Source organism: Oryctolagus cuniculus, chromosome 8 (genome assembly GCF_964237555.1).
Source record: "Oryctolagus cuniculus chromosome 8, mOryCun1.1, whole genome shotgun sequence".
Lineage (NCBI taxonomy): Eukaryota > Metazoa > Chordata > Mammalia > Lagomorpha > Leporidae > Oryctolagus > Oryctolagus cuniculus.
The window spans coordinates 91355593-91374862 of record NC_091439.1 but is presented as its reverse complement, the minus strand read 5'-3'; the positions used below and the strand labels follow the sequence as shown (position 1 = coordinate 91374862).

The 19270-nt window shown below is 40.9% G+C and overlaps 1 protein-coding gene across 2 annotated transcripts; it reads left to right on the top strand.

The window, feature by feature from the left end:
• The first annotated feature begins 4759 nt into the window (after positions 1-4759).
• AREG (amphiregulin) lies at positions 4760-18349 on the top strand. Of its 2 annotated transcripts, none has more exons than XM_017347491.3 (7): positions 4760-4909; positions 7669-7782; positions 8864-9112; positions 12553-12754; positions 13827-13982; positions 16277-16385; positions 18092-18349. In XM_017347491.3, the coding sequence occupies exons 2-6, from the start codon at positions 7722-7724 to the stop codon at positions 16368-16370; spliced, it is 762 nt and encodes a 253-aa protein (XP_017202980.1). In that variant the 5' UTR covers positions 4760-4909; positions 7669-7721; the 3' UTR covers positions 16371-16385; positions 18092-18349. The 2 variants fall into 2 exon arrangements, with proteins under 2 accessions (XP_017202980.1, XP_017202981.1); XM_017347492.3 differs by having other exon boundaries at positions 4793-4909; positions 7672-7782.
• The last annotated feature ends 921 nt before the right edge of the window (positions 18350-19270 follow it).

Genomic DNA, 19270 nt, shown 5'->3' with positions numbered 1-19270 from the left:
CCCTGACCTCCAGGAGCTGATTTGGTTTTATTACCTTGGCCTTCATATTCTGCTGAACATAAACCATGGCCATGATGGATGAAAGGAAAAGCAAGATCATTCCACAAAATTTGGACATTGTTTAAGCCACAACCATGACCAAATATCCCCCATCTTGATTACTACTAACTCTTTAATTTATTACAGATTTAACCACTCTTCTATAAAAGATTTGTTAAGATACTTAGTCATAGAATTATGCCGATTTCCCAGCAGCTTCCAAGCCAGAGCAAAGTCCTTATACTTTCTCCCACATCACCTAATAAAAAACTAAAACCCTAACACACTCTTATGAGACACCCATATGTCCTCATGACATATGAGACGACTTCAAGAAGGCTATAGAAAATGGAATTGGAAGATGTGTATTGCATAGCTCTAGAAAAGAAAGGTGACAAAAGATGCTTCTGTAGTAGAGGTTGGATGTTTAAAAGCTAGCAATGCTCAGGAAATGTCAGCAATGCAAGCTATTTGAAGCAGGACTTTAATAACAGGGCTCACTCTAGCCTTCATCCTTCTAAAAAAAGTTTGGATTCTTATAGGCTTATCTGTCACTATAAGCAGAGGTTCTCCAATTATAAGATCAGTTATAACAGTGTTTGCTTATCTCATTCTACAAATATTCACTGGAAACATGAGAAAATACAGCAAAATCTATATATAATAAGCTAATTATTCTAATCTCTGAGGAGATTATATAAATTTATAACAGAAATTCATAATATGGACCAATATAATACTATCATATAAATCCCAGAGGTGTGTATATGCTATTAACTTTAAAATAACAAGAGACACAATAAGAAAAATTTGGCAACTATGAAAAATGGTCACCATACAAGACTTAATGTGAAAACTGGAGCAATAAGATATAAAATCAAATGTAAGAAAACAAGAGAAGTGTATGAGAATCCTTCAAAAAGTTCAATGAAAATGCAATTAAAAGATAAGCTGAGGCTGGCATTGTGGCATAGAGTTAGGCCACTGCCTTTGCCATCTGTATCTCATATGGCCATTGGTTTGAGTCCCTGCTGCTCCACTTCTGCTTCAGCTCCCTGCTAATGTTCCTGGGAAAGTAGCAGAGGATGGTCCATGTCCTTGGGCCCCTGCACCCATGTGGGAGACCTGGATGCAACACCTGGCTCCTGGCTTTGGCATAGCCCAGCTCTGGCAGGCAATTTTGGCCATTTAGGGGGTGAACCAACAGGTGGAAGAGCTCTCTCTTGTCTCTCTTCCTCTCTCTGTAGTTCTGACTTCCAAATAAATAAAATTAATTCTTTTTTTTAAAGATAAGCTTATTTTGGTGCAAAAATTGAAATCCATGCAGAGGATAGGTTCTCATTTATTTAAAGTGCATACAACTATAAATGGGTTTCAATATTTCTTTGTACAAAAACAAATTTATTTTTTAATTCTATTTCATGAACTTTCAAATATATACACATGAAGTGTTTTAATGATAAAAATCTATAATTTTTAATGACTGTAATTGGAAGTCCATAAAAACCTTTCATTGCACTCTGATTCCAATCACCTGATTTAATATATAATTTTTCTTGCATAATAAGATTATACACTTAAAAATATTTGTTTTTTATTTGAAAGGTAGACAACAGATAAAGGGAGGGAGACCCAGAGACAGAGAAACAGAGGGAGAGAGAGATCTTCAGTCTACTGGTTTACTCCTTAAATATCTACAACAGCCAGGTCTAGGCCAAGCTGATGCCAGGAGCCAGGAGCTCCATTTGGGTATCCCATATAGGTGGCAGGGGCCCAAGGCATCTTCTGCTGCCTTTCCAGGCACATTACTAGGAAGCTGGATTGGAAGTGGAGCAGCCAGTATTCCAACTGGCACTCTGCTATGGGATGCCAGTGTCACTGTGCCACAACACTGGCTGCTAGGATGCCAGATCTTATCCTGAAATTATAAATTCATGAAGAGCTAATTCTGTATTAAAGTTTGACTGCTTCCTAATTCATTATATGGCAGTAGCACACACCCTATTTTCTGGTCTATCATTCAGAATCAAGTTAATGAGGATTCAAAACAGTTTAATGCACACTTGATTACATTTATGTGATAAATTAGTTCTTGCAAACTATGTGCAAAGTGTTTTTTTTCACATATTCAAGTATATTTCAGTATACTACAGTATCCTCTATTTAAAGGAATAATATTTGAATCTTTTTTTGTTAATTTATCTGAAAGGCAGGGAAAGAAAAAGTGAGACACAGATAGGGATAGATCTTTCACACCCTGGTTCATTCAGGGCTGTACCAGATGTCACAGGAACTCAGTCCAGGTCTTCTTTGTAGGTGGTAGGAACCCAAGTACTTGAGTCATCATCTGCTGTCTCTTAGGGTCTATATTAGCAGAAAGTTGGATCGGAAGCAGAGGAGGGACTCAAATCCAGGCATTCTGATATGGGATGCAGGCGTCCCAATTGGTGACTTACCGGCCTTAGGAAAGCTCTTTTCTAGCAGTGTTCACAGGGGTGTTTGAGAAACAATTAGTAAAATGAAATCCTTTTTTTAAAAAAAAGATTTTATTTATTTATTTGAGAGGTGAGTTATAAACAGTGAGGGAGAGACAGAGAGAACGGTCTTCCATATGCTGTTTCACTCCCCAAATGGCTGCAATGGCTGGAGCTGGGCTGATCCGAAGCCAGGAGCCAGGAGATTCTTCTGGGTCTCCCACGCAGATGCAGGGGACCAAGTGCTTGTGCCACCTTCTACTGCTATCCCAGGCCATAGCAGAGAGCTGGATGGGAAGAGGAGTAGCTGGGACTAAAAACAGCGCCCATATGGGATGCTGGTGCTGCAGGAGGAGGATTAACCTACTGTGCCACAGGACCAGCCCCATGAAATGAAATCCTAAATTCAGTGTCTAAAACCCTCCACATTTCTGATACCCAGTTTAAGATCTACATCTACTTGGCCTCCCTTGCTCTTCCTTCCTGCCTATGCCTGTTTGCATACCTCTGATCCTCCTCTTTGACTCTGTTCATGAGGGGATCCTTCTCCACTTCATTCTGCACTTTTCCCCTTCAGAGAGAGACTATGAACTACTGAAGTAGGGGAGTTGTTTTGTTACTTGGTGTTCTCTCCCTCTGCCACTCCAAGGGCTGTCTCCAAATCACATATTTCCTTCCTAGCACTTCTATCTGAAGATATTTTTTTGCATTTCTCCATACCTTAGTTGTTTCCCTTTAATGGAATGTATGGTCCTTAAAAAAAACAAGGACATCATTCAAAGTATATCCCCATTGCCTGGAGTAGTATCTAGTTCTCAAAATATACATCATGAATAAATATGCTGTCCAGGAGATTCACCTTTCTATGTAGATATAGTTAATTATATATTGCATTTAGTTAGTTTCTATCTATCAAATCATTTCTTGTTTTCAGCCCCATTGCCAGCCCTTGATTTGCAAAAGCCATGAATTTTAAGATCATATTTATTTTATTGCATTTATAAAGATTTATTTTATTTATTTGAAATGGAGGGAGTTAGGTAGAGAGAGAGAGAGAAAGAGAGAGACAGAAAATCTTCCATTGGATGGTTCACTTCCCAGATGACCTCAATGGCTGGGTAGAGCTGGGCCAGGCCAAAGCCAGGAGTCTAGAACTCCATCTAAGTCTCCCACATGGGTACAGGGGCCCAAGGATTTGAGCCATCTTCCACTGCTTTCCTTGGCACTTTATCAGGGAGTTGGATTGGAAGCAGAGCAGCCAGGACTTGAGCTAGTGAAGTGCCACAGCATAAGCCTCTATTTTACTTTATGTCAAGCTGTTTAACAACCAAGTTCAGTGAAGGCCTCTTTTTGAAGTAACTAGAAATTGTATATTCTTTAACAGGGGTAAATTTCAAAGTAAAAATTTAAAAAAAGTTTACAAACATCTGAGTAGAGCTAATCGTTTATTAATAATGTAGGAAATTTTATCTATACTTTGGAGAACATCTATTTTTAAACATTTATTTACTTGAGAGAGAGTGAGAGAGAGAAACGCTTTCCCCATTCACTGATTCACTACCCAATGTTTTTATTTCCATGGCTGGCCTAGGACTGAATCTGGCAACTAGGAATGCAATCCATGTCTCACATGTGAGTGGATGGCAGGAACCCAATTAGTTGAGCCACCATCACTGCCTCCCAGGGTCTGTATTGGGAAGAAGCTAGAGTCAGGAGCCAGAGTTTGCAACCAAACCTAGGTACTCCAATGGGATTCAGCCATCTTAACCAGTGTATTAACCTCTAGGCTAAATGCCCTCTCCCTAGAGAATTTCCTAATTGTGATTTGGGAGTTCACATGTTGATTCATGAAAATGATTGTGACGTAACACTTACTCAAACTCAGGCACTAACTATAAAAACTCAAAATCAATTATATGAACAAGCACATAATCATGCTTTTGGCCTACAACATGCCTTTTAGCAAAATCATGAGTCTTTTTTTTTTTTCACAAAACATCTGAATTATTGGGGTCTAGACAGTACGCACCTATATGAGTGGCTTGTTAGGAATTGTTACCTTGGGACTGCTCTTAACATTATACATAAGTGTGGAAGCATTAACTTGCCAGGACATAGTTGGGCTACTACTTGAATTTCTTGAAATCGTTCCTCCTTGTCTCAGCCCAGCACGCAGGAGGTGAAGCAGCCTACCTTGACATGGGTTCCCTTCCTAGTCATGCGTGTATTACAGAATGTCATGACACATCAATGAGGACTGCATTGTGATGCAGTTCTGATGATGCCCCTGCCACCCTGTGATGCACCATAAAATGCTTAAAATGCGCAGTTCTCATGTGAAGGAGAGACGAAGCTCACGGCTTGAAAGTAGCGGCGGGGATTACTTCACTTGCTCTGTGAGTAGCTCCCTTTATAGGAGTCAGTTCCGTGGGGTGTGTCACATAGTGTAACTATCATAACATCAAAGTTAATAATAATTTTATCATTTATTGAGCATTCACCAGCTGCTAGGATCTGTCCTAGCTGCGTATCTAGCTTATCTCATTTGATCTACTGAACTGCAGGTAGGTATCTATTCATATTTTCAGATGAGGAATCTGAGTCTTCCAATATTAGGTAACTTAGTCCAAGAAATTAGGATTAGGTGGAATGCGTACATGAAAACCCAGATAGGTTTGACTCTAAAGTGCATACTAAGCTTTAAGCTGTTCTGTCCCCAGGACCTAAGTTAGGCGCCACAGGAACAACCCAAAAACTCTCTTAACTTTCCAATTGGAAAAAGACTAAGCACTTTCTAATTCAAAGAGCCTATTTTCACTCACAGGAGAAAGTGAAACATTTCTGATGACAGATACGCACAACTTGCTCACCCCTCCTTAAGAAGAGTAAGAAAGTGGGAACTCAGGCATATGTTAAAATCCTCATTTAACCACAGTGTGCACATATATCAAAATATCATGTCACATGCCATGAATATAGGCAATCTTATTTATCCATTAAAAAACTGAATTTTAGAAATTTTAGAAGAAAATGGCAACAAAACTAGAACACAGCTGAAGCCTGCGAGAACGGAAAGGCACAACACTTTAAGCCAACTCCTGAGTTGTCAACAAAATCCCCGCCATGAGCTTTTGAAATCTGTTGGCGAGTCTCTGAATCCCTCTGAATCACAAGCACCTCACACACCAAAAAGGATGACAGTGCAGGCCCCCGCTTTCCCACAGCTGCGTGCATCCTGACATCAGGTCTTGCTTCCACTAGACTTCCTGCCGGGAAGGCCTTGGAGGGACCTCTCCATGAGCTCTTTCCATGATACACAGGGGCAAACGTAACCGTGTCCTTATGTTTTGTGGCACTCTGAACTCTGCGCCACGTATTTGAGAATCACTTATCTTCCTGTCTGTCCTGTGCCGCTATGCTCCTGGGGGACAGGGATTTGTTCATCATGTACCCCTCCTTTCTTCCTCTCCTCTGTAAACAATCCAACCAGTGGCCTACACAAAGTAGGCTCTCAACAACCGTCACATAGAAGAGGAGGCGTGATGCCCCACTCCTGTTTATTTCAGCCTCCGCATTTTGATCATTAAAAAGTAAGCTTTTAAAAGCATCCCAGAATTAAGACAGATACACTATGACCCACATTCCTAAAATGGCTGTTTTACTGGAACAATCAGGAAGGAGATATCTATCTCTAGGACAAGGAAACAGAGAGGACAATGCCTGTTTCTCTTCCTCAAGTCAAGAAAACTCCAGTTGTGGAGCTGTCACTACACCAATAATCAGGCCCCCCTCTCCTCTTCATTTTTTTTTTTTCCATCTACTTGTCATGATTAAATGGATCCTCAAAGCTGACCCTTTTATCTTGTGATCTGAGAAGTACGGACTCCGTGACACTTCGCACAAATGCCACTACGCTACCAGTGGGATAAGCATTGTTCTTCCTTGAAATCTTGTTTTAAGTTCCTATATCAGAGTGGAAAGCGGGTCAGATGAACTCGAATTCAAAGCCACCTGGCTTCTGCTATTGCCAACCATGTAAATATCTTGTTTCTGCTACTGCTACTACTGCTTTTTTTTTTTTCTTCTATTTGACAGAGGGGTAGAGAGAGAGAAAGATAACAGAGACAGAGACAGAGAGAATTGCCATTCTCCATTCACTTCCCAAGTGTCCTAGGAACTTAATACCCGGTTCCCAAGTGGATGGCAGGGACTCAAATACTTGAGCTATCACTACTGTCTCCGAGGGTGAGCTTTAGCTGGGATCCCTAGCGGAGCTGGGTCTCGAACCCAGGCAATCCCAAATGCCACGTGGCTTCTCAAGCGCATGGTCAACTGTTGGGCCTAAGCCCACCCTCGTCTTTTTAAAGCTGCCCTTTATCAGGCTGTAAACTGCAGGAAATGATTCTTCTCCAGCAAGGTTATTCATGGCGATGATGTCCATCACACGGTAAGTGCACAGTTCAACAATATTAAATGGTCGATAAATATTCGTTTTGAGGAGGGTTCTGAGCTATACAGAGACGGGAGAAGGGCCTTGACAAATACCAGCCTCTTCACAGCACGGGGTGGGAAGACAGAGCCCTCCCACCTCCCAACAGGGTATCACAGATAACTCACTCTTGCTCCTAAAATGCGTAAACGTCTTAACAGGGAGCCTTTCTCTGCATTCCCTCCCCAGCCGACGTGTGCGCAGAGGTTTCACAGGTAGTTTGAAACTTTGGGACTCTGCACCGCCAGGGACCGGCTCCCAAAGTCCACTTCTTCCCTGGAATACACTCGGGGTGTGCTTTTTCGCCTTGCAGCTGGAGGTTTCGTTTCCATTTCCTCCCAGGGCCGCATACGCACGAGCACGAGGGAGGTGGCTCGCCCGTGGCTCGGGGACTCGAGTGACTTCTGGGGCGGCCGCCGGCCTCCACCCACGGCCGAGGCCGTGACGTCACGGGTGGTGGCTCCCTCCCAGGCTGGGCGTATAAAGCGGCAGGTGCGCGGCGCTCGGAGGATCATTCGCACACCTCGGTGCCCGCGCCCCAGTCGCGGCCGAGCCTTCCCTAGCGAGCCCGGGGAGCCGAGCCGGGCCGGGCCAAGGGACGCAGCCACACACGCTCCTCTCCCCTCTCTCTTCCGCCTCCCCTCCTGCACCGCCTTCTCCGACCAGTAGCTCCTGTCGAGTTGCCCCAGAGACGGGGGCGCCGCCGCCCCGCGGGACCAATGAGAGCCCCGCTGCTGCCGCCGGCGCCCGTGGTGCTGTGGCTGCTGATCCTCGGCTCAGGTGAGCACCTGCGCGCGCTGAGCTGCCGGGCGCTTCTCCCGCGGCAGCCCGAAGTGTCTCCCTTTGATCTGTGCAGCTGCATCTCCCCAGAACGACTTTGGACGCCTCCAACTTGGCCGGGCAGATAGCCATCCCCGTGCTCCACCTGCGGTTTCTCCAAGAGAGAAGAGAGGAGCCGGCGGATGTCTCAGGCGTCCAGGCCAGAGCGAGGGTGCCCGGGAGAACCCCTGTGCTTTTATTTCCGTGCAGCTGGTGGGGCCTTTAGGAATCGTTTCATCCTAACCCTGCCGAGGCCAGGCAGGTGAAGGGATTTCCACAGATGTCAGAGCAGTGAATTCCTGCACCCAGGAGTGTTCGCTGCCTCCTACTTAAATTCCCAGCTCCTCGGCCTGGTGATTTCCTTTGTGCTTTCCTGGAGAGACTCTCAGGGTTCGTTCAGAGCACCCCTCTGGTGCTGTTTCCTTGAGACCAGCAAGGTACAATCAGGCTTGAAACTCGGGGCCCCAAGTCTTCCCTGCGCAGCTGTTTCTTCCCTGTGTAATAACCATATAAATGTATTTTAAAAAATAATAATAGTCATTATTATCAGCTGTCATTTATATTACTTTTTATACTCCATATATTCTTAAAAATATGAGCAACATGTTTAGAAAATCTGATAACTACATAGAGAACCTACTAAAATCGGCCAGGATAGCATTCTAGCAAACAGTGTGTTGGGAACGTGAAGCAAGGGGAGATATTTAGACATTTTCTGATAATTCTATTATGTTGCATTGCCTGTTTGGCGGCGGCATCATCATCATCATCATCATCATCATTTAATGTGGAAATTAATGTAGATGATCTGTGGAAAAGAAAACCCGGATAAAAGCAGCTCTGTAATTGGAACAGCTGAGTGTGCTTGTTGGCAAAATGCGAAGTTGCTTTCATAAGTGACTCAGTCCCAAACAATAGCGGGCCCATGTGCAATAACTGCTTTGATAGCCGAGGACAAACATTTCTACCCAACACAGTTGACTGGTGAGAGAGCCCTCGCTTTACCTTTTCTTCTCTTGTCCCCTCCCTGCCCCCTCTGCAGGTCCCTCTGCGGCTGGATTGGAACTCAATGATACCTACTCTGGGAAGGGAGAATCGTTTTCCGGGGACCACAGCACTGACGGGCTTGAGGTCACCTCTAGGAGTGAGATGTCCCCAGGAAGCGAGATTTCCCCTTTGAGTGAAACGCCTGCTACTGGTGACCTGTCCTCCGGGGCGGACGATGACTATGCAGAAGAGTATGATAATGAACCACAAGTATCTGGCTATATCGTAGATGATTCAGTCAGAGGTGAGGAGAGGAGAAAGAGAAAATGTGGGCTAAGGCTGTACAGGCTGATTTGGGCAAAACTGCTGCTTTTCAGAAGAGAAGCTGCACCCCAGATTGTCAAGTGCTTTCTTGTGTGTGTTGTCTCTTGCATGCCCTCTAGGTAACCGACACAGAAAAGCCATAGGCGGGCACATCTGTAGGTCTAGAGTGCCAACAGGTGTTTTATGTCTGTTAAGTCTAATCTTCACAGGAGCTTTAGCAAAGTGGAATTGTTATTTTCATTTGGCTAATGTGATGCTACCTGAAGCTCAGTAGGGTTAATTGTTTTGCCCAAGGTTACACAGGTGGTGAGCAGATGAGCCAGAATTAGTGTGCCATTCTGCTTGGTTCCTGATACTGTGTTCTTTCCCATCATGCTGTATGACTGCCATTCTGAGACAGAGGTGGACATTCACCATTCCTGTCCACTTTGTATCTTGGTTTTTGTATCTCCACCCCCAACACCACCCTGCCAAATAAGCTGCATTTCTAAAGATTTATTTATGTATTTGAAAGGCAGAGTTACATACAGAGAAGGAGAGACAGAAAGAAAGAGAGAGATATCTTCCATTCGCTGCTCCACTCCCCAGATGGCCTCCATACCAAGGCCGGAAGCTAAGAGGCTGGAACCCCACTTGGGTTTACCATGGAAGCGGCAGGTGCCCAAGAAATTGGGCGATCGTCTGCTGCTTTTCCAGGTGCATTGCAGGGAGTTTGTATAGGAAGAGGAGCAGCCAGGACTCATACCGTGCTCAGCTGGGAAGGTGGCACTTTGCAAGCAGCTTAACTGCCTGTGCCTCAATGCCAGCCCCAATAACTAGATTTTAACAATAATCAGGGAACAGAAGGAATAGTGGGATAGGAGTTAGACAGAAGTTTTTTTAAGCATTAGGTATGGAGAAGCTAATGATAATAATTATGCTTTTTGGGAGTATTCAAGGAGGACAAATATGCATAAATTTAAATAGCTGAAATCACTATTTAACCCCACATACCATTTAAAAGTTAAATAACAGGCCTGCGCAGCGGCTCAATAGGCTAATCCTCAGCTTGCGGCACCGGCACACCGGGTTCTAGTCCCAGTTGGGGCGCCAGTTCTGTCCCGGTTGCTCCTCTTCCAGTCCAGCTCTCTGCTGTAGCCCGGGAGTGCAGTGGAGGATGGCCCAAGTCCTTCGGCGCTGCTCCCACATGGGAGACCAGGAAAAGCACCTGGCTCCTGGCTTCAGATCAGTGCGGTGCGCCAGCCGCAGCACATCAGCTGCAGCGGCCATTGGGGGGTGAACCAACGGCAAAAGGAAGACCTTTCTCTCTCTCTCTCTCTCTCTCTCACTGTCCACTCTGCCTGTCAAAAAAAAAAAAAAAAAAAGTTAAATAATAGGATAATAGGGAACCGTGTTTTCCTTCACTTTTGTTGTTATCTAATCTTTGGAAAAGACCCTTTTCTTAAAGTGAGATTCCCCAAATAAGAGACAAATATTATTCATCACTTTAATACAACTTTGAGTTTGAGGGGAAGAGGTCATCAGTACTTAAAATCTAATATCCTAGGAGCATCTCTATGGAGGCAGTTGATTCACAAGCCCCAATTTAAGGCCTTTTCTCTCCTGATCTGAGTTACCCTGACTCCTCCCCTTCTCTCTGGTTCCCAGAAGTGGTGCAAAGAGCAAATGCTGCCACAGGCTAAGAGATTGGGGTAGATGACTGGTGGAAATGCTTCAACGAGCATTCCATTTCACTCCCTTGCTTCTGAACTTTTGGTTTTATGTGATGTGGCGAAGGGGTCTATTTATAATTCTTATTTTCAGGGGCATGAAATTAGACCATCAGGGTGCCTGGAAACTGCCTCTTAAAGATGCTTCACGTTAACACTTCAGCACGCCAAAGAAGTTAGTGGCACAAAGGGCCAGTGCTCGAAACTGCAATGTATTGTGAACTCGAGTTAAAAGCTATAGAAATACTTCAGTGTAGTGACTATATTTTATCTGTTCTTGTCAAGAATTTGAAATCTGTGGATGTGAAGCAATATTAGTTTAAAATGTTTCTTTTAGAGGACTTATTCTAACTTGGATTCTTTTATTATTAGAGGGATGTTTCAATATAGAAATTGCATTAACCCCTATTGAATATGGCTCCTAATATGACTTTGAAAAAGTTATTAGTTTGCTAAAATATTTATATTATTTGTCCTTTCCTAACCAGAAAGGCTCTGCTTCTGATACCCTGTGAACCTTACCATGGTTCTAAAGTTTTCTATTTAATGGGTATGTATGATCATTATGATGAGTGGCATTACTCTTCACTGGGCACTGTTTGCCAGATATTGGATCAGATAAACCTATTCAGGGGTTACTGTAACAAAATGCATAGCATTAACACAGAAATAGCCCTTAATTTGATGAACTTTAGCATACAATACTCAGGGTTTCCCACCATCAAGTAGTACCCATTAATTCCCAGCTGTGATTGTGAACACAAGGTCAGTAGTTGGGAATTAATGGGTACTACTTGATGGTGGAAAACCCCAAGTCCTATTTTAACCAATACCATTGACGTTTTTACCAGGAAAACATAGAAAACATCAGACAATAGAGAAATGACAGGTGTTGACATCCCAGCACTGTCATTTCTTAACTTCTCATCCTGGGGCAAGTAACTTACCGTCATTGAACTTTAGTTTCCTCATCTGTCTCATGTGGGTAATATTATATACAAGTGTCATTTGTGTTTAATTGAGTTAATGTTCATTACCCCAACTTTTGAATGTAATAGAAATTCAAGAAATATTTAAAATGTGTAGTGGATTTTTCTTATACATGTAATTCCTATTATCAGTAATGCTGCTGCTGCTGCTGATACAAATGAATTCAAAATTTGTGTGTAAGCTAGTAAAATCACCAAGTGTTCAGATTTTTTAAAAAAGATTTATTTATTTATTTATTTGAAAGAGTTACAGAGAGTCAGAAGCAGAGGGAGAGAGAGGTCTTCCATCCGCTGGTTCACTCCCCAAATGGCTGCAACAGCCAGAGTTGGACCAATCCGAAGCCTGGAGTCAGGAGCTTCTTCCAGGTCTCCCACACAGGTGCAGGGGTCCAAGGACTTGGGCCATCTTGTACTGCTTTCCCAGGTCATAACAGAGAGCTGGATCGGAGGTGGAGCAGCCAGGAATTGAACTGGTGCCCATATTGGATGCTGGCACTGCAGGCGACAGCTTTACCCGCTACACCACAGTGCTGGCCCCAGTGTTCAGATTTTTAAAAGTTATTTTCTTTGTGAATGTATGGTGTATGTATCATGATGAACAACAAGACAAACATAGCCATTATTCCTGTGAGTTCTTACTGCTATGTTTTCTCTCTCACTAAGGTGTGCAAATGGTATATAAGATTAAGGGAGATTATCATAATAAATCTTATCTTTTTTAGTTGAACAGGTAATTAAACCCAAGAAAAACAAGGCAGAAAGTGAAAAGACTTCAGATAAACCCAAAAGAAAGAAAAAGGGAGGCAAAAATGGCAAAAACAGAAAAAACAAAAAGAAGAAAAACCCATGTGATGCAGAATTCCAAAACTTCTGCATTCATGGAGAATGCAAATATATAGAGCACCTGGATGCAGTAACGTGCAAGTGAGTTTTCCTAAGTTATACAGAATTCTGTGTTTCTAACACTTGTCTGAAATCCCGAGACTCAGAAAGCCATTCATTTTTTTCAATGTATAAACCAAGGTTCAGCAAACTTTTTCTTAAAGGACAAGATAGTAAATATTTTGGGCTTCATGTCCCAAGATGATGTATGTAGTTATATATTCAAATAAAATGGAACCATTTTTTTAAGATTTATTTTATTTATTTGGAAGACAGAGTTACAGAGAGAGGCAGAGTCAAAGAGAGAGGGAGGTCTTCCATCCGATGGTTCACTCTCCAAGTGACCACAATGGCCAGAGCTGAGCTGATCAGAAACTAGGAACCAGAAGCTTCTTCTGGGTGTCCCACGTGGGTATAGGGGTCCAAGGACTTGAGCCATCTTCTGCTTTCTCAGGCCAAAATAGAGAGCTGGATTGGAAGTGGAGCAGCCGAGACTCAAACTGACGCCCATTTGGCATGCTGGCACTGTGGCCCAGGGCTTTAACCCACTGCACCACAGCACCAGCCCTGGAACCATTTTTTTAAAAATCTAAAATCATCCTTTCCTTGAAGGCTATAAAAAGACTTGGTAAATGCCCAGACTTCATCTATGGGCTAGTGTTTGCTGATGCCTGTTACAAACTATAAATTTTTTTTACAAACTATAATTTTGCAATACATTTAAAAAAAAACCTTTTCTTCAAAAAAAGGACCTGAAAGTGTTTTTCTGATAACCTTGTTCTAACTTCTTTTCATCCGAATGCTGCTAGCACATTAGGTGATAGTGGTATGTACTAACTGCCTAACAAGTCACTGAACTCATCAGTTGGTCATAAAAAGTGTACCAAGAGTTGCAAGGTGTGTCTTGGAACATGATACTCAACTAATTCAACGTGTTCCTATACTAATACATCTTTTGTGAGAATCCGATCTACAACTCATGATTTTGAAATACAAATAAATTGAATAACCCTTTTAATATTGGAATTCAAGGGCTATTTATGACCTGGAAAGTAAGCTTAGAATCCATAAATGTCTCTGGTGATTATAATTTTCAAATGTGGGCTCTTTGCAGATGTCATCATGATTACTTTGGTGAACGCTGTGGAGAAAAATCCATGAAGACTCACAGCATGGTGGACAATGATTTATCAAAAATTGCTTTAGCAGCCATGGCTGCCTTTGTCTCTGCTGTGAGCTTCACAGCTGTTGCTGTTGTTATTACAATCCAGTAAGTATGATAAGACTATTAATATTATGGCATGTTAAGTTTTTTGGTATTTCTATGATACTCTGTTGTCATAACTTAGATGAATTATTATGTGGAAGGTGTGTGCTCTTTGGTTCATATCTTTACAGGTCATTGACAAAGATCACAGAATGCGGTCAAAACTTACATTACTTTGGCTGCTATTAAAGCTTAATATATTATAAGGCCCTTTCTCAGAATATCTAACAATTTTTAAATACAAAAATTTATGGTTTTATTTTATGTTCCACTTCTATTCATGATTATTCTAAATCTCAGAAAGTGTTGATATCTTCTGTGAATGTTACAAAGTCTGAGCAAGTACTCCAGAAACTAATTCATGGCTGTAATAAACTCATAAGGTCAGACATTTTGCTTTGGTGCTAAAACTCACCAAGAACTTCAAATGAGCAGCCAAGAGAAGATATGTTTTCTGCTCATACTAGAATGTCAAATCCTGAGTTAAGAATTGCGTAGCATGGGACTAGTTTACTTAGAACTCATGCCTATTTTGTTATTGTTAAATGTAATAATATGGAGACTCACCTTTTAAAAAAAATTTCCTGCATATGGTATGGTGTAGGAAGCCAGGATAATTCCATTACTGTTCAACCCTATAATGACTTCCCTATGCTTATAATAACAGATCGCATACTTCATGACCAATGAATGCTAGAACTAGACTGCACCATGTAGTGGGCACTAATGGGAACATCAAATGGCATTGTCTGTCCAACAGAAGCCAGAATAAGGGAAGTTGGAGGAGGGCATGGATGTCTCTATGATGACTCATGTGCTACTGGAGCTTGGGAAAAGCAATGCATTCATTATTCTAATTTTAGGTCTTGGTAAATTACTGTAACAACTGGATTATGTACATGATCTACCACTACTGCCATTCAGGAAACAAGGGGTTATCTTCTGTCATTGTTTACTATTATTTTGAATTCAAATGAGATAGTGATAAAATAACACATAAGAAAACTCCCTTATCATGCGCATGAAGTTGGATGAGTGTTTAAATTTATTCTGATCTTCTAGTACCTCAAGCTAGATATGCAAATATGTTTAGAAAAGATACCTTCAGATGCATCATTATTACTTGACATTGAAGGATAGAAGAAATCAAATGCTAATTAGGGAAACATTTTACAATAATTAAACTTATAATTATTTCGCTGAAATATTTAATAATCTTTTATAAAAGTATGAAAAGACTTTGTCATATTGGAACTTTTGAAGTAGTGACTTTTCTACTTTTCTTTAATATTCTCCTTGTATTTTAATCATACATACAACAAACACTAGGCCTAAGCCATGGTTGCTAGGGTGGTACCTTTCATAATTGGAGTGAATTTTTTTCTCCAAATATGACAATGGAAGAAAAGTTGTTATGATTTCAATGATATTATTTAGTAGATAGGTTAAATATCTATTAAAATAGAATTACTGGTACACCAAGAATTTTTCAAACCATTGGGTTGAATGTAGTAATTAAAAAAAAAAAAAAAAGAAATATTTACATTTAAAAACAAAGTCCAACTTCTTTGATAAGCCTATTTGAAAAGAAATTTCTAGTCATTTAAGTTGGTTTGTGCAAGCATAGATTCTATGTGTGGTAAAACTATGCTAGCATCATTTCCTGCAGCTGCACATGGAGGTCAGTTAAGTTCTGACTTACCTCCTGAAATGAAATTCTGTGTCTCACAACACTTATTTAAACCACAGTCCACCGTCCTCTGGAAATGTGCTTATAGAAAGTCAGTATAGGGGTCAACACTGTGGCACAGTGAGCTAAGCCTCTGTCTGTGGCACTGGCATCCTATATAGGTGCCAGTTCATGTCTTGGCTGCTCCCGGGAAAGCTTCAGAGGATGATTCAAGTGTTTGGGCCCCTGCACCCATGTGGGAGACCCATAAGAAGCTCCTGGCTCTTGGCTTTGGATTGAGCCCAGCTCTGGCCATTACGGCCGTTTGAGGAGTGAACTGATGGATGGAAGATGTCTCTCTCTGTGTCTCCCTCTTTCTGCCTGTAACTCTGTCTTTCAAATAAATAAATGAACCATTTTTTTTGAAAGAAAGTATAAATGCCCTCAGAAAAAAAGTATTGATAGTATCATATCATATAGTTGGGTTTAGTTTTGGTTTAGTGCCAAGTAAAAGTACTTAATTATCTATAAGGACTCATAAAAAGGATTTCCCTGAATTCATGAAAACTCCATTCAATATATAGATAAATGGAACTTTGATAACAGTAGAATGTCTTCTTTTCTAAAGGCTTCGAAAACGATGCTTCAGGGAATATGAAGGAGAAGCTGAAGAACGAAAGAAACTTCGACAAGAAAATGGAAATGCACCTGCCATTGCGTAGCTGAGGATAACACAGGTTTGAATTTGTAAAAACAAAATAGTTAGATAACATTTTAGAATTTTGAAAAATAAAATACTCAATTATCTTAAGAAAAATGAGGAATGTATTCTAAATTATGGGTAGAATATGAACAATGACTTTATTAAAATATTTTCCCTTTGGGTATGAGGTAAAGTTCAATACTAAGGATAGATTATGTGCTTAATCAGTTTGTAAGGGAGATAGAGACACTGATCCTGTCTCAAATAACTTGTGATTTAGTGGATAAGAGAAAAATATAGGGAACTGGAACACTGGGATGGGGGAGGGGGATATAAGACAGGCACCAGTGAAGAATGAGGAGTTTCCCATGAAAAAAGAATCTAGTGGAGTGTACTTCAGGAGCAGAAGGGTTGTGATTCGGGATGGCGTTGGAAGTGAGCCTTTAAAGGGCTGCTGAGATTGGGACAAGCAACCATGAAAGGGAAGGGCGGGTAATGCTGAGAGGTAGAACAGGCCATTTTAGAAGCTTATGGAAAATGGTCTTGTTTGAATGAATGTGAGCGGAGATAAGGTTGAAATGATAGGTTGACCTCACACAGTGGAGAACCAAAGTTCTGGCAATGGCATTAGAAGTGGACTTACTGGGTTAAATATTCTGCCAAAGAGAGGTAGTACATAGAGGAGGGGGGTGGGTCAAAATTTGAGAAATATCTTGGGCTAGATTTCATAAAGAGTGAAAGCAGGGCATATTGTGGGTATAAGAAAGTGTGAAGAGAGGTATTCATTGTTATTGAAAGCAAGGGGAAAGAAACTTCCATGAGAAGATCGAGACTAGGAGACCAAGGACACAATTCAGTGAGTCTGAAGAAAGGATTTGGTTTCCCAGATACTCAGAAAAAGACAGCGTCACATCCTTATCTTATTGGATTTCTAACATCAGTGGGATTGTTACTTGAAAAACTTGTTATATATGCTTATTCCTAAGCCCAACATTAAATCTACTGAATAGAATATCTATTTTTAACAAACACTCTAGATAGATTTGATCCTTAGAGAACCATTACATTTAGCATTAGCTAAAGGTCAATATTATGTTCTTAGCCTATTACAGAATTAGCTCAATAACTCAAAAAATGGATAATTATCTGTATCAGTGCTGTACTCAGTATTTATTGTATCAATTAATTAAAGTATTGGCTTAATAGGCTGAATCTAGGACCACTAATATGAATAAAGGTGGATTTTTGGTTATTTAATGCTATTGAGATTTCTCAACGTAGGTCCAGAATGACTTTCGGAAAAGGAATATGCTGAGTGGCACAGAGTGGCCTCCTAATTATCTGGGTAGCTACTACTATTATGCCCTTGGCACTAATTATCCTAAATTAACTGTATATCATAAATACCCAGGGCCATTTAATCCTTGATTTTAATTATGTCCACCGCATAGATTTGATTGGGAAAAATGTTTCTCATGACTGCTGTCATCTTTTATTAGACAGATTTTCATGCAAGATTTGAGCATACAGTCTTCTACCTAAGTAGTCAAATGTCCCTAGCTAGTATGAAACAGGTTTAAGCCAGAATGATTGTTTCTGAAAAACTCTTAGCCTTTCTTATAACATATCCTAGAGAAACAGACAAACAAGCACAAACAGAAAATCTGGTACTCAGTTCTTTGAAATTTCTTGAAGCTATGATGGAGTTGAGCTTATCTCTAACATTTTATTTTCTAACAGGATATCGTATTGGAGCCACTGCCAAGTTACAACTATGAATGATGTGTTGGTCTGCTTTTCACTGGATCATAAGAAAATGGCACCATTTTGTTCTGACGCTTTTAAACTTTCAATTGTCACTTTTTATGCTAAGTCTTATTTCTGTACATAAAGATGCATGGAGATAAAAAGTATTTTTTCAAGTTGTAAATAATTTATTTAATATTTAACAGAAGTGTATTTATTTTATGGTTCATTAAACTTTTTTAATCAAACTGATTTAAGAGTTTGAATATTAGTTTTGAAATTGTGAGACTCTGGGTTATTTTTTTCCTCATACTTACTTGGTCATTTAAAAATAATTTCCTCTTCTTTTCTACATTTATCTTGATTTTAAAACATTCATTTTTTAGAAAGCACTTTTAATGCAAAAATTATAAACTAGAATTAGACTTTTCACAAACACTAATAATATTCATATTAACCATCAGAAATTGGCCTTTCTTGCTCCACATAGAATTTACAAATCCTTAGGGCTGGCACCATGGCTCACTTGGTTAATCCTCCGCCTGCAGTGCCAGCATCCCATATGGGCACCGGTTTTAGTCCTGGATGCTCCTCTTCCAGTCCAGCTCTCTGCTGTGGCCTGGGAGGGAGTGGAGGATGGCCCAGGTGCTTAGGCCCCTGCACCCACATGGGAGACCAGGAAGAAGCTCCTGGCTCCTGGCTTCAGATCAGCACAGCTCCGGCCATGATGGCCATTTGGGGAGTGAACCAACGGAAGGAAGACCTTTCTCTCTGTCTCTCTCACTGGCTGTAACTCTACCTGTCAAATAAAAAATAAATAAATAAATAATGAATTTACAAATCCTGTTAATTATCCAAGCATCTGGAATCAGTATGTGGCACTGCCTTCTTATCAGAGATTCCTACCATACATAAAACAAAGCAAACTGACTGCACATCATGATACTCACCATAGATGAAGACAGGAATAGAGAGAAATATCATCAAAGTGATATTTTGAGAGAACCGGGAATTATTTGCATTCAAGGTTTCTTTACCTAGTATCACAGCATGAATGACTGAGGAATCTAAAACCCGCTCTTCCCTCCCTTTGCTACTGCTTTTTTTAATTATATTTTAAGCAAATGCATGTGTGCATTTGTAGAGATGTTCTTTCAAGAACATTGAGATTAT